This window comes from Macrotis lagotis, chromosome X, assembly GCF_037893015.1.
Source record: "Macrotis lagotis isolate mMagLag1 chromosome X, bilby.v1.9.chrom.fasta, whole genome shotgun sequence".
In the NCBI taxonomy this organism is placed as follows: Eukaryota; Metazoa; Chordata; class Mammalia; order Peramelemorphia; family Peramelidae; genus Macrotis; species Macrotis lagotis.
The window spans coordinates 144059100-144074937 of NC_133666.1; the positions used below are offsets into that span (position 1 = coordinate 144059100).

Below are 15838 nucleotides of genomic sequence, written 5' to 3' on the forward strand. Positions count from 1 at the left end.
TTATAGGAATGATTTCTTTTCAGGTCTGTATTGAAAGAGATGACCTCTGGAGTGATTACTATCTCTGTGAAAGAAAGAAGTTGGAATGGTGCGTGTCTTTTGAAGGGGTTGACAGAATCATTAAGCAGACAAATCTACTAATGGGAAATAATTAGAGAACAATAAAAGACACAATTAAACTCAAAATTTTGTAGTACTAAAGGAATTCAGTGCTGTGGAGAACAGTAATACCAGTTTACAGAAATTATGATGTTTGTCTTTGTATAAAATAGTCTTTTGACTTCATTCTAACATGTTTATTTTTTCTAAAATTTTTTATTTTTATTTTAGACACTATGATTGATAAGAGTATTCCTGGCTAATTGCTTGAGAAGCCTGTATTATTGTTATTTTTTTGGTTGAGTCTCTGATTTCATTAATGCAAGGATCCTCAGTCTTCTGAAGCTTTACAATCTTATAGAGCTGCTTGGGGCATTTGAAATTTAGCTAGGGTCCCACAACCAGTATGTCAAAAGTGGGACTGGATCCCATTAGACTTTGAGGCCCTTGTTCTATCTACTCTTCTCTTTTTGAAACTTAACCATTTCCATTTTTCTTTTGGAGAAAATAAAATCTTAAAGGTTTAATTTAAACTAAATTTAGTATGCCTCAAATGAAGACTATTAACTTACTGTGAACATTATTTTGAGCTCAAAACAGTTTGTTTATTTCATTTATCTTTTTAATGTTTCCTTGAAGGTAAATTTATCCTTGAGGAAGGTAAGACAGAGAGGTCTCAGAAATGACCCCAAAGGTCATCTGGTCAGTAATAAAGCAATACTAGAAATCAAATTTGATTTTCTAAAACCAGTTAAACAACTTCAATTTAAAATATTTTCTCTTTCTTGGAGTCACAGTATGTGCAAATAATCATTAGATATTTTTGGACTGTTAGGTACTAGTAAGAATTCCAAGAAAATATTAATGAATTCAATACAAGTCAGTTAACCATAAGTATCATGTTGAAAGTTAAAGTATAAAGCACCAAGTTATTCTCAGGAATTTGGTATTTATAAAATTGGCTCTTCCTTTGTCATTCCAGAATTGGCAAGAAGCCAGGGAAAGAAAAATAAATTGCCCTCATTTGCATGGATACTTGAATAGAAATGGAAGAAAAATACTTTGTTAGACGGTTTCTATGACTTGAGTTTTTTAGGCAACACTAAAAATAAATGTCAAACATAAACCTTCAGTTCTTGAAAAGCTAAAGAACATGCCATTTTAAAATTCCTAATTGAAACTTGTTTCTTTCTCTTCCCCTCCCCTTTCCTCTCTCTCATTGCAGCCATAGACCTTTTGTATGGGGGTATATACTGCTTTATGTGTCAGGATTACATATACGACAAAGACATGGAACAAATTGCCAAAGAAGAACAACGGAAAGCTTGGAAATTACAAGGTTTGGTTTTACTTAAGTATCTGCCTAATTTATCGATTAATTATTCTAGTCCCTCAAATCTGTCATTGGCAAAAACCAGTAAGGGGAAGAGAGAACTCTCCAGAGACAGTAGTAAAAGTTGGGGGATGGGTAGCATTGCTTTCTAGGAAGTTAGACTTGGTTTATAATATACTACTTTAAAAAACCTTCTCAAAATTATTGCAGAATTGCTTTTAAAATATTAGATGTGTGTCTTGATTGAGCTAAAATTATGTCACCAAAGTGAAATTTTTATTAGGTAGAGAATGTAGTGATCAACCTAGTAGCTATTTTAGAGCTAAGCCTTAGTAATGAGTCTGTTCCCCTCACGTGAAATGCCTTCTTTTTATGTGTCTGATTTTTATCTATTGTGCCTACATACACACAGATTACTCACTTGCTGTCACTTTTCTTTTCTTTATACACAAACCATGTCTATATTATGTATTTGTAGAGTTATATTTACACACAAAAATATCTATGCACACATTTGTTTTATTATTCAGTTTGCTTTCCCTAATTTTTCTTTTTTAGCCTTCACCCCAACAGTGGTTTCTCACTACCAGTGTACAATGACAGGTAAGAGGCACGGGCTGATGACACACTTAACTAATGAGTGTCCCTTTGGGGAATTATCTTGCCATTTTTAGGCAAAAATGATGGTTAAGCAATCAACTTTAGATTAGCAGTTATATGTCTTTTTGCAAAAAAAGATTTGAGGAAAACAAACAAACAAATAATTCTGTGACAGATCCTTGACATGATTGAGCTTCTCCAAAACTGTCCTTTTTAGGGAATGTAGACCAGGTGCTATCATTGATATTAGATTATGATTGGTTGGGGTTTTTTTAATGCTCTACAAAACTCATTGTGAGATTTCAGAGATTGATGTTTTTTCCTTTAAAAATTGAATAACCAACATATAGTCTGTCTTAAGTGCTTCAATAAATATTTTCTGAAAATTGGCAAAATATAAAATCTGAATAATTTTGGATTAGTAAATTACCATTTTGTCTAGTTCTTTAGTGAAGTTGAATTGGTTACTGTTTTATGTAATTAAATGGCATAGCTGTTAATACCAGTGCTGTTGCACCAGTTGACCAGTGATGACCAAGACTGATTAGCTAAAAAGTTAATGGTCTTATTTTCTGTCTTTCCTGTGCATCAGACATTTTGGCAGGTCAGAATGGAAGATCTTAATAGGATACTCTTCTGAGAATTTTTTTTTAATATCTTCAAAATAGCATCATGTTCTAGACATAGTTTGAAAGATTAATGATTCTTATCATTTCAAATAGATTTGCAAGTTTGAGATGGTAGCAACTATCTTCACTTAAGAGTACTTATTCTTAAGAACTGCATTCTTTTTTACTGTGTCTTCCCAAGGTCTGTCTTGAGATATTGAGGGCTGTTCTTTAATAGGTAATATCCTGCATTTCCTTCTGTTGAGTGCCATTGACAATACATTTACCTGGCACTTGTTTAGAAGCTTGTTTAGCATTGTTTAAGTCTAAATTACCAACAGTAAAGGTCATTTCCCATTTATGCCCTCTCACTGTCCAATGTCACTTTTCATTTTTTAATATCATAGTACGGGAATACCCACCAAACATTAGAAAGTTATGGTGGATTGAGGAGGCTAATTTGATTCTATAATAAAATCTCCAAGCTAAGTCTACAGTAAAAAATTCTGTTCATTATTTCCCCTTTGGTAGATTTTAGAGCAGTTCAGTCTGTAACTGGGGGTAAGATGATGCCAAATTTTCTTTTATACCTTACATTTAGTTTCCTCTCGTTTTCTAAATATTTCTGTTTTGAAAATCTAGAGTTTGGGAGTTAACTTAAAACAGCTCAGAATTAATCTCAGCGTCTCACAATTGGCTTTCATAATTCCTTTACCAGGAAAACTTTCTGACAATTTGGGTAATAAACAACTATCAAGTGTTAATGAATCTGAAGTCTATACTAGTTAATCATCCATCTGTATATCTCAACAAATTTGTACTAAAGAACCTCTATTTGAGCTCAATAATTTGTTTTCTTTTGCAAGAGAAATCAGCAACCATTTTCAAGGGAACCCCTGTGTTGAATAAGGTTGGGGATTGTCTAATAGATAATCAGAGAATTAGACTACCTATCTTGATTCTTTGAATAAAACTGTTCAAATACTTTGCCATCAATACACACCAAAGAACCACAGTCTCATCTTTGCTTTAAAGCTGGGGTTCATGAACTTTTATTTCAACACAAACATAAACTGTATTTCAATATAATTGGTTTCCTTTGTAATCTTACATGTTTTATTTTTTTACATTTAAAAACATTTTGATAAGGAGTTCGTAAATATCCCTAGGCTACCAGTGGGAGTCCATGACATACAGAAAGGTTAAGTATCACTGCTGTAGAGGAATGGTTTATGATACTCCTAAAAGCTATTGATAATTATAGGTTATTTTTATTTTTAGTCCTTTGATGCAGTATGAATTATTGGTACCAAATCAAAAACTTAACAGGACAGACATTAAAACCCAGGATGTTAATTTTAGTCACAGTATATATGTTCTGTTAATTCTTCTATAAAAAGGATAGCATGGGGGTGGCAAGGTGGCTCAGTGGATAAAGCACCAGCCCTGGAGTCATGAGTACTTGGGTTCAAATCCGGTCTCAGGAACTTAATAATTACATATCTTTGTGGTTTTGGGCAAGCCACTTAACCCCATTTGCCTTGCAAAATCCTTTAAAAAAAAGGATACCATATATAAATTTCTTATGCTTATTTCCATAGGCTCTTGTATCTGCTCATCTGTGTTACTTGTACCCCCCCTCCAAGTAACAAACAGAATGGAACTGTTACAATTTGACTAACATTAAGCCACAGAGTAACCACTCAGTAAAAAATTCAAGTTAAATTACATTAGGTGCTCTTAAATTTGAAGTGTTAAAACCATCAAAAAGCTATTAAATGATTGTCCCTTTTGTGAGGGCATTAAGGAAGATGAGTCAAACAAATATTATTTCTATTCCTCATACAAATTGGAATTTCTATTCCTAACACAAATTAGAATTGGTTAATCAGATAATCAGCCTGCAATTCTAATTATATTCTACAGAACATCAAATTCCTTGGGAAATGGAAGAAAATATGTAAACTTACAAAGTAATACCTACACTTGTATTCCAAATGAAGTGTAAATCATGTTTTAGTTTAGTTTAGTTTAGTTTTAGTTTTAGTTTAGTTTACTCATAAAAATGGACCTAGGAATCTTTCCCTTGTGGTTTGTCCCATTGAAAATTGTTCAGTTCTCAATAGAAATTGTAGTTGCATACTATGCTTGCATGAATATTTTTTAGGCATGTATTAACTTTTCATTTAAAAGGTCATCTTGCCTAAGTGCTAGTTTATGTTTTTAAGAAGTTGTTAGAGAAATTATTTTAATCCTTATTTTATTTCTGAGGCCATTTTTTTTCATCATATTTGCTATTTTTCTCTTAGAAAAATATTCAGTGTGACTGTTGGGCACATTATTATTACTCATGTGCTTTTTTGTGATGAGTGAAAAGCTCAAATTCTTCTGTCATATAATCATTGAAGAATTCAAAATGGTGGATTATTTATTTTTTGACATATATTCCTTTTTCCCCAAGGACTTCTCTAAGCTACAAATTGATTTGGTGTGATAAAAGTGATGAAATCTTACATGTTTTAGTTATGCATTTAAGGTTATTTTTATTTTTAGTACTTTTTTTAGATACAGTTTGATTTGGTACCAAAGCAAAAAATGTTGAATAGGGCAGTTTGTTTTGTTCTTTTTTTTTTTTTTTGCATTAATTTTCAGGTTACTTATGTAGCAAAATTCATTCTTCCTTAATGTTATATATAGCTCAGTGTGTTTTACTCTATTTATAATTTACTAGAGAAGTCATATACGTGTGTGTGTGTGTGTGTGTCCATAATAATAGGGTTCTTTTCATTATTCTTCTAAAATACATTAGTATATCTCAGTTTGGGTATATATATATATTTTTTTTTCTTGCTAAATGACTTCAATTACACAGTATCTTGAGGTTTAACAGCAACAAATTAACTGAAAACTAAAAGCAATCCTGTGTAAACTTAAATTTAGCAACTGTATCTTATAACTGATCTCTCTAAAATGGTTTAGACTTTTTGGTGAAAACACAGCAAATTTATATTGTTTTCTGCAGGGGCTCTGACTCTTGCCCCTCAATAATACTCTTTCACACTGCTTTGTGATGTATTAAGTAATATAAGTACAAATGAATGTGAAATTTTTGAAGAATAGTTGGGCCAGGCGGGAGTGAAGAAAAAACTAGGACATCTCTCATCCTTGGTATCAAAATATATTGAATTGATTAAAATAAAACTAAAAGGAATATTTTTATGAGCAGATTATGAATATGAATAAATTTCATGAGGGAATGGTGACAGAGTTGAGGGGAAATAAGGTGGACATGACTTAGATTTTGGTTATGTTAACTTGCTTTTCAGTCGTGGCTGTTTCTTAAAATGAAGATCAAAACTTCTCCAAAATTAGCTTTTATCATGCAGAATGTGTGTGTAAATTTTCATTAATATTTTCTGTACCTTTTCTTCATGTGTGATTTCTTAATTTCCTACATCATAGTTTTGTGATATACATTTTGCACAGAATATACAGAACTCTAACTGATTTTAATCCTTACTGAAGGTTCCTGTCTCTTAATGCCATCATGCTTTTGTGGCTCACTATCACTGTTGTTGCATAACAACAATTCTCTTTTTTATTTTCTGCATAGAATACTGCAACAGTTCTTTAGTTGGTCAGCTCTTAGGTCTTTATTGTTGCTATGGTTTTTCTGTTTCAAATTATAGTGGAAGCATAAATTCTGTATCATTAACCTGTCACATTTGTTGTTTTACTCTCTTGGTTTTTATTCTCTCTGACTTGAACAACTTCCTTTTTCCTCCATTCCTCAGAAAAATGTCTATAACATAATTGCAACTATATCAGAATATAAAGCTTTTTGAAAAATAAATAAAAAATATCAACTCAGTGATTCTAGAAAATGTAGATTTTCAGAAAACACAGACTTTTTGTTATATTCTAATGCATTCATCTACTGATGTGATGCTGATCCTGTAGTTGGATCATGTTGAAATTTTAAGCAGCCTCTTACATATAGACATTCACATTTCTGAATAAGATATATATTGCATTCTCTGTTGTTTGCTTTTTAATTGCTATTAGTTTGCCTTGCATATTTTATAGGATTCAACTGTCTAGTAAATTGGATCCATTTAAACTTTTTCAAAAGTATGCTTTATTTATCAGTTTTAGTCTTTTAGTAAAACGATTAATCCAAACTCACTTATATTTCTATTATCTATGGATGATCTTGAGAAATCTAATTTGCAGATACAATGATGTTTTTGAATTCCTCAAAAAAAATCAGAATAGCATTTGTATTGGAATAGGTTTAATTTAGAACTTTTTCCTTCTCTATGTATATGTATAACACTTCTTAGGAACTATTAGAAATTTTTCTAACCTCCTCATTCCTCTTAGTTAATGTCAAAGTCTATTTTTATCTTTCCTGAAAATTTATATTTTCAAAAATTGGAAAAGTGAAATGAGTCAAAAGATAGAGAATAGAAATTAGAGGATTACTGTCCTATATCTCCTACTACTATTTATACTGAACACTGTATCGTATCCTTTATTTGAAAGCATCCTTCTTGCAACTTAATGGCTCCTGAAACTCTTTTATCTTTTTCAGGCATTGGAGAGAAGTATTCAACTTGGGAGCCAACCAAAAGGGAGCTAGAACTGCTTCGACATAATCCGAAGCGGAGAAAAATAACCACAAATTGTACCATAGGTGAGTGAAGAAAAAGATCTCAAAGCATTCCTTTGTTGTAATAGTAACAATGGCAGCAAAAGTAATAACAGTAGCAAACCTAGGAAATAGGTGTTATTGTTATCCCTATTTTATAGATGGGGTGACTTTATGTCACCTAGCTAGTAAGTGTTTGACGGTCTTTCTTACTTCACATCAGCTTGCTATTCTATTTTCTTCACCACTTTTCAACCTAGTTGCAAAGTTAGAAAGAATGCCTTTCATCTTCAAATTATAACACAGAATGTTTGCCAGGTTTTACTTAATTACTGCAAAACATTTAACACCTAACTTATTTGTAAGTATACTTCTCCCTTGTCTTCCTTTAGTGTGTGTGCTGGGGGAGGGGGGAAACAAGTATTGGGGCCTGAGGAGTTTGTGTGTGTGTATTCACCAAAGAATTCATTATGTTGGATTATTGCATCCTTTCTTATTTAGGTAAGAACTCTACAGAATAGCAGACATTTCACTGCCCTAGAATAGGAATCTCATTCTATATTAGCCTGGTACCCAAGCACCTAAACTTGGAAGCTTTCAGAATATATAAATAAAGCACCTTCCCAGTTAACTTTTCTTCATGGACTCATGTAGACAGAAAAGAGTTTTTAACTACTCATTTGTTCACAACATTTTGTTTTCATTTATAAATCCTTACTATAATCCTTAAGAAGTTTTCATTTGCTTTAACAGCTGGGTACATTGCAAATACACCAAAATATAAAAGATTTTATATGTAGAATTTGTGATTAGATATTAGTTTTAAGGAGGGAACTGGAAATAGTGCATGTTAATAATATATTCTAGTTGTCAGGGAGAGTCACATAACATTTTTGTTTTGTGCACAAATTTAATTTTGACGATTTGATACCTCTCATCCTAGGAACTTCTTATTGATACCTTTCCATAAGTCATCCACAAAACATTCAATCAGTGCCATTAGAACCTTCTCTCTCTTTTTTTTTTTTTTTGCAAGGCAATGGGGTTAAGTGGCTTGCCCAAGGCCACACAGCTAGGTAATTATTAGCTGTCTGAGGCTGGATTTGAACTCAGGTACTCCTGACTCCAGGGCTGGTGCTCTATACACTGTGCCACCTAGCTGCCCTAAGAACCTTCCTCTTATTCTTTTAGAATTGGGGGAACAGAGTACTTAAATTCCAGTAAAGTCTCCCATCTGTTGTTTCATTCTTGATATGCAACTAGCTTGCCTTCTTTCCTTCTTTGCAATATTCTATTTAATCTTTGAGCTTGTCATGATTGATCTCATTATCTATTTAATACCAGCATGTTTATTTCCGTTTCTTCTTAGATTATTTGTAATTTTTGGATTTTGCTCCTTTTTTTTTTTGAGATGGTGGGCATTCCGTAATATCTGGTTACATAGCTTTTCTGTAAGAATATTGGTAGTTTGTCTTTTGTGGTAATTTGGAATCATCAAAAGCACTGCATGACTTTTCCATCTGCAGCACAATCCAATCCTTCTATTCTTACCATTCCAATTATAATTTTTGGATTTATGCATAATTATTCAGCAGAGGCAGGAAATATTATTGCACCATAATTCAGAGAGAGATATGAATGTAACGCTGTTTCTGATTAAGGAGTTGTTTTATTTGATTGTTCTTTTCTTTTACCTTTATCATATGAAGGGATTATGATTAGATTCTTCAGAAGTTTTTTTTATTAAATTCACTATTAAAAAAGGATAGTTCAAGTTTATGAAATTTTATTATACATTACAAAAGAAGAAAAATACTCATGCCACATAGAGAAAATCAATAAAATGACTGATCTTTTTTTCATAGGCGGACATGCTTAAATAATATCTGTTTCTGAGCCCTTCAGTTGTCTCCTTTTATAGTAATTTTAGAGGAGTTGGGGAAAAAATCAAAGCAGACAAGAAATTTAATGTATTTTCAGCTATAGTTAAAGGGAAAATATTGGCTTTCTATATACACATCCCTAGATGTGTATGTGTTAAGATCTTTATTTTATTTCCCAGATACTGATAAATATGTACCTACCTACTTCAGAATCTTCCTAACATCCAAACACCAATTTATTGCTTTGATTTTTGAATATATAAACCAGCTATATGCCAACTAAACATCAGACTATTTTAATGCAGTCTAAAAAGAAAGATTGACCAACTATAAACTATACATTAGTAGATATATTGAGTCATCTTAGAAGATAAATTATTCAGAGGATTGTTGCAGTTATAATTTTTACTGGTTTAATTGAATATCCCTGAGCCTGAAATTTCTGGCAGTAATTATGTCTGAGCAGCATATTTCCTTTAACTCACGAAAATCTTAGTCTGATAAATTTGTTTTTTTTTAAAGGCAAATAATTATCAGCTGTACTAATTTTTTTCCCCTTTTTTGTACAGCTAAGATAAACTGTCATAGGAGCCTTCTTTCTTACCATCAGCTCTACCTTTATTTCCTTTGGGAAAATGTAAGTGGATTACCAGATGATTAGTTCTTAGTTTCAGATCAACACTGACTGCTAAAAACTAGCAAAAGAATCAAGAAATCTTTTTTCTTAGGTAGCTTGCTTGAACTTAACCTTGAATCCACTTAGGGACTCCAAAAGTTGGAGGAGGGAAGACACAGCATTCCATTCATTGGGACAACCTAGACAAAGGACACCAAAGAAGGAGGTGGGGCATAGACAAAAGACAATCTGGTTGGGATTTTGTTCAAGGTCTCCTACTATACCTTCCCCCTTATACAATTCCTATCTTCCTTCAAAACTCAAGTACCATCCTCTGCATGAAACCTTTATTCTTCTCCCCAGCTACTAGTGTCCTTGTTCCCCCACACTACTCTATATTTATTTTACATTCATTATTTCCCTTGATAGAATGTAAATTTTTGAGGGACAGGAACTTTTTCACTTTTATCTCTTGGATTTGACACATTAGGAGCTTATTAAAAGTTTGTTCATTAATGTACTTTTGAGAAATTGAATTAAATAAATTATGGCATTCTTAGTGTAAGATACAAAAGGAAATTGCTTCTAAATAAAAGGATGACTCCTTAGATTATTATGGTAGAATTCTATAAAAGAGTTGGTTTTATTGTGTACCCCAAAACAATAAAAATGTAGTTTCAGGAACCTTTCAATATCTAGTAATATCATATAATAATAAGTATTTTCAGAACAGTATGAAAATAATTTAGTTTATATACCCACATTTGTTGCAGAGGTTAAAGAGGAAAAAAGCTGTCAATATTCCCCAAATTAAATCAAGTCACACTTAATAACCCTAATTTAAATGTGGGTATAAGAGTAGATAGTAAATGTATTTGAAGTACCTGGATTAAAATTTAGAGAAGCCATTATCTATATTTTTACTACAATGTAGCACTTTAATAAAAAAAATTAACTTTTTATTAGGGCATTAAAACATCAAAACAAATCTGGAAGAACAGCATATTAAATATCCTTTACTGTCCACAAGCCACTAAAAATTGTATTCAATAAAACACTTTCAAAGAGAATTGAAAAAAATATTTGGAGATAAGTTAATTTTTAGCATTAAATCCTAAAGAATGATGGATCAATGGGCAAATCATTAAAAAGATGATTTGGCTTTAAAAAAAAATGAAGGGGCAGGTGGCATAGTGGCTAGAACACTGGCCCTGGAGTCAAGAGGAACTGAATTCAAATTTGGCCCCTGTCACTTAATAATTAAATGTGTAACTCTGGACAAGTCACTCCATTGCCTTGCAAACCCTGCCCCCAAATTTAAAATCCCCCTCCCCCGAAGGCAATCTGTTAGTCTTTACATTGTTTCCATGGTATACATTGATCTAAGTTGAATGTGATAAGAGAGAAATCATACCTTTAAGGAAAAAAATGAAGCATAAGAGGCAGCAGATTTACATAATAAGATAATGGCTTCCCCCCCCCCAAATTGAAGGTCTTTGTTCAAACTCCACCATTCTTTCTCTGGATACAAATGGTATTCTCCATCTCAGATAGCCCAAAATTGTGCCTGATTGTTGCTCTGATGGAATGAGCAAGTCCATCAAAGTTGATCATCACCCCCATGTTGCTGTTAGGGTGTACAGTGTTCTTCTGGTTCTGCTCATCTCACTTAGGATCAGTTCATGCAAATCCTTTCAAGCTTCCCTGAATTCCCATCCCTCCTGGTTTCTTTTTTCTTTTAAAATTCTATTTATATTTATTATTTTGTTTTTCCCCAGTTCCATGGTATTTTTTTATATTTAATATTTATTTATTCTCATTTTGTACAAATAATGTTTCTTATACATTAATAAAATATTCTTGTTTAAGAGTAAACAAAATACCCCCTCCCCCAAAAAATATAGACTCACTTAAGCGATAATGGGAAGAGGAAAAAATTAAAATTAAAATAATAGTAATAATTGTTGGTATGGCCAGGTGGAGCAGTGGATGGAGCACCAGCCCTGGAGCCATGAGCATCCGAGCCCACATCCAGCCCCGTGCTCCCAACAATCACTCAGCTGTGTGACATGCAAACCACCCCAACCCTACTGCCCTGCAAAAACCAAAAAAAAAGAGAGAGAGAGAAAAGGACCCAAAATAAAATAAAATAGTAATAATAGTAGGCGTGGCTGGGTGGCAGACAGAGCATTGGCCCTTGAGCCAGGAGCATCCGGCTTCAGACACCTGACAATCACCCTGCTATGCAGCTCCAGGCAGGCCACCCAGCCCCATTTGCCCTGCACCCCCCCCCCCATAATAATAAAAAATGTGCTTCAGTCTTTGTTTCAACACCACCAACTCTGTGGCAGGTGGATCACATTCTTTATGGTAAGTCCATCACAAAAGTTACTTCCATATTTTTCCAATGTTGCCATTGCTGATTGCAACTCCCTCCTTTCGTATTTCTCTACTTTCATGTACTATATTTTCTCTCTCCTTTCACTCTGACTCTGCTGTAGGGTAGCTGAGTGGCACAGCAGACAGATCCCTGGCCTTGGGGCCAAGAGGCCCTGTGCCCCCATACCACCTCTTAGGCCCAGAATCCACCTGGCCCTATGGTCCCGGACAGGCCTTCCAATCCAAGGCTCTTGCAAGAAGTAAAAAAGAAAATGTGTTATATCTGACCATTCTCCCCCCCATGGCCCATCCTCTCCTCCATCACTCACATCACTCCCCTTCCCCCTGTGCCCCCCCCTTCATCTATAAAAGCTCCTTCTACCTATGCGTATTAATTGAGAAGGTTCATATACATATTCTCAGTGTCATTGTTCTATACAGGAATACATGCAGTTCATCATCATTAAGTCCCTCATATTTTCCCCCCTCTCCTCCAGTCTATGCTTCACCTAAGTCCTGTATCTGAAGATCAAACCTTCTGTTCAGCTCTGGCCATTCCAACAGGAACATTTGAAATTCCCCTGGTTCATTGAAGTTCCATCTTTTTCCCTGGAAGAGGACATTCAATTTTGCTGGGTAGTTGAATCTCAGTTGCATTCTAAGCTCTTTTGCCTTCTGGTATATTATATTCCAAGTCCTATGAGCTTTTAATGTAGTTGCTGCTAAGTCCTGTGTGATCCTGACTGCAGCTCCACGATATTTGAATTGTGTCCTTCTGGCTGCTTGTAATATTTTCTCTTTGACTTGGGAGTTCTGGAACTTGGCTATAATATTCCCGGGGGTTGGGTTTTTTGGGGGGGGGGAATCTCTCAGGGGGATCTGTGGATTCTCTCCATTTCTATTTTGCCCTCTGCTTCTAGGATATCAGGGCAATTTTCCTGTAGTAATTCTTTGAAAATGATGTCAAGGCTCTTTTCCTGATCATGACTTTCAGGTATTCCAATAATTTTTAGGTGATCTTTCCTAAATCTGTTTTCCATATCAGTTGTTTTTTCAATGAGATGTTTCATATTTTCTTCTAATTTTTCATTATTTTGGTTTTGAAGTATTGAATCCTGATTTCTCATAAATTCATCATTCTCCCTGAGTTCTATTCTTTGTCTGAAGGATTTGTTTTCCTCAAAGAGTTTTCTTATCTCTCTTCCCATCTGGCCAGTTCTGCTTTTAAAAGCATTCTTCTCCTCAATAACTTTTTGAACTGTTTATCCATTTGGCCTCAGCTGATTTGACCTCAGCTGGTTTTTAGCATGCTATTTTCTTCAGCATTTTTTTTGATTTCCTTGACTAAGCTGCTGATTTCATTTTCATATTTTTCCTGCATCTCTCTCATTTCTTTTCCAAGTTTTTCTTCTAATTCCCTCATCTGATTTTCAAAGTCTTTTTTGAGTTCTGTCATAGCCTGATCCCAATTTCTGTTTTTCTCGGAGTCTTTAGATGTAGGATCTTGTGCTTCCTCATCTTCAGACTGAGTGTTTTGATCTTTCTTGGGCTCACAGGCAAAGTATTTCTCAATGGTGTTCCTATTTTTTCTCTGCTCATTTTCCCAGCCTGAGCCTGTTTTAGGGGTGCTTCCTCAGCTTTTGGGACTCTCCCACAAGGGCCTCAGTGTTTGAGGCTCTGTCCTCCCTCCTGGTTTGTGAATGACCATATGTACCCCCCTCTGCCAAGGGGCTGAGGTGGGGGGGGGGTCCCTGTTGTTCTATTGGGGGGGGGGGGCTAGACTGCAATCAGGATCTGAATGTGGTCAGAGCCCCAGAGTCCTATTCCAGGGGTAGAGGACAGAGCTCTGCAGTCTCTCTTTTCACTCCCCTCCCTAGATTCAATGGGCTCATGCCCTGGAGGCTACTGCTTATCAGATCAGCCTGCTTATGTTTCCTGGATCTGGGCTGTGGTGGCCAGGCCAAGCTGTTTGCTGTGTGCCCCAACTTGTACCCGGTGCTCCCTGGGTTGTAGGTCAGGAAACTCCCCCACTGCTGTAAGCTGTGGCTCCCAGCACCCTGGGGCTGCCTCCAGAGGCTGAAGTTCTTTCACTCTGGCAGGCCACCCCTCCGACCCCGGGGAACAGAGCCTTTCTGCTCTTTTCCAGGTTACCTTTAGTAGGAGAACTGCCTCAATGGGTCCCTCTGTGGGTTCTGTCTCTCGAAAATTTAGTTAGCGTCCTTAGTTTCGAAGATTTATGGAAGAGTGCCTAAGACACGATCCGTTCTTGTCACCATCTTGGCTCCACTCCTCCCTCTTGGTTTCTAATAGAATAATAGTCTTTCATCACATACGTATACCACAGTTTATTAAGCCTTTCCCCAATTGAAGGAACAGGGTCGCTATGAATATTTTTGTACAAGTGATGCTTTTACCCTTTTTCATCATCTCTTCAGGGTATGGACCTAGTAGTGGTATTGTTGGATCAAAGTGTATGCACATTTTTGTTGCCCTTTGGGCATAATTCCAAATTGCTCTCCAGAAAGGTTGGATGAATTCACACAGTGTATTAGTGTCCCAGATTTCCCTAATCTCTTCCAGCATTGATCATTGTCCTTTCTGGTCATATTGGCCAGTCTGAGAGGTGTGAGGTGGTACCTCAGAGATGCTTTAATTTGCATTTCTCTAATAAGTAGTGATTTAGAGCAGTTTTTCATATGACTATGGATTCCTTTGATTTCCTCATCTGTAAATTGCCTTTGCATATCCTTTGACTATTTGTTAATTGGGGAATGGCTTGTTTTTCGAAAAGATTTACAAATTGAACATATCAAAATTTGATAGAAGCAGCTAAAACATTTCTCCTGGGAAAATTTACGTTTCTAAACGTTTCCATCAACAAAAGGGAGAAATAGATTAGTGTATTAAGCATGAAATAAAAATACCCGAAAATTCACAAAAACGTAGTAAGTACCAATAGAGAATTTCTGTAAATCAAAAAAAATGAACAGAATTGAAAGTAAAAATTTTAACTCATTGAATTAATAACTAAAAGATTATTTGGGCTTTATTAAGCCAATAATATGGACAAGTAATGTCATTTAATTTTTAGAAAAACAAAACTATATTATGCTTCTGAAAAAGAATTCACTACAAATGAAGAAACTAAGAAAATCAGAAACTCTTGTAAAAATCTGCTAATAAGAAAAAAAGAAAAAATTTGGGAATCATTTGTGTGTATAATAAGCTGATTGTATCAAGCATTCAAATATAATTCTAAAATACATGAATTGTTTTTTAAAAATAATAAAAGGTAGAATTCTACCAAATTCTCTCTGAAGTACAAATATGACTTTTATAACTAAAACAGGGATAATATATAAAAAGAATACTGCAGACCAATTTCCCTAATGAAGAATCTTTCACCAATTTTATAATTCAACTTTAGCAAAGAAGCTGTAATAGCATATCCCAAAAGATTCTTTAGTATGACTAGGTTGTATATATTCCATGAAAGTACATTTTGGACAGTATTAAGAAAGGTGTTCAAGAAATAGACCATTTCATTAAAAAAATAATTGAATCATATGTTTCTATCAATAGATGTAGGAAAAGATTCTGAGTCTTTCTTGGCAAATAGACTCCCAAATATTTTATATTGTCTGAGGTTACTTTGAATGGGATTTCTCT

The 15838-nt window shown here is 34.4% G+C and overlaps 1 protein-coding gene across 4 annotated transcripts in view; it reads left to right on the forward strand.

The window, feature by feature from the left end:
• USP22 (ubiquitin specific peptidase 22) overlaps positions 1 to 15838 on the forward strand; it is a 243091-nt gene that overhangs the window by 147886 nt on the left and 79367 nt on the right. For 3 of the 4 annotated variants that reach the window (XM_074208534.1, XM_074208531.1, XM_074208533.1), the window contains exons 3-5: positions 1325 to 1438; positions 1991 to 2035; positions 7235 to 7336. In XM_074208534.1, the coding sequence (XP_074064635.1) occupies positions 1325 to 1438; positions 1991 to 2035; positions 7235 to 7336 (261 nt within the window). The remainder of the gene's footprint in view (positions 1 to 1324; positions 1439 to 1990; positions 2036 to 7234; positions 7337 to 15838) is intronic. The other variant, XM_074208532.1, reaches the window with a different exon arrangement.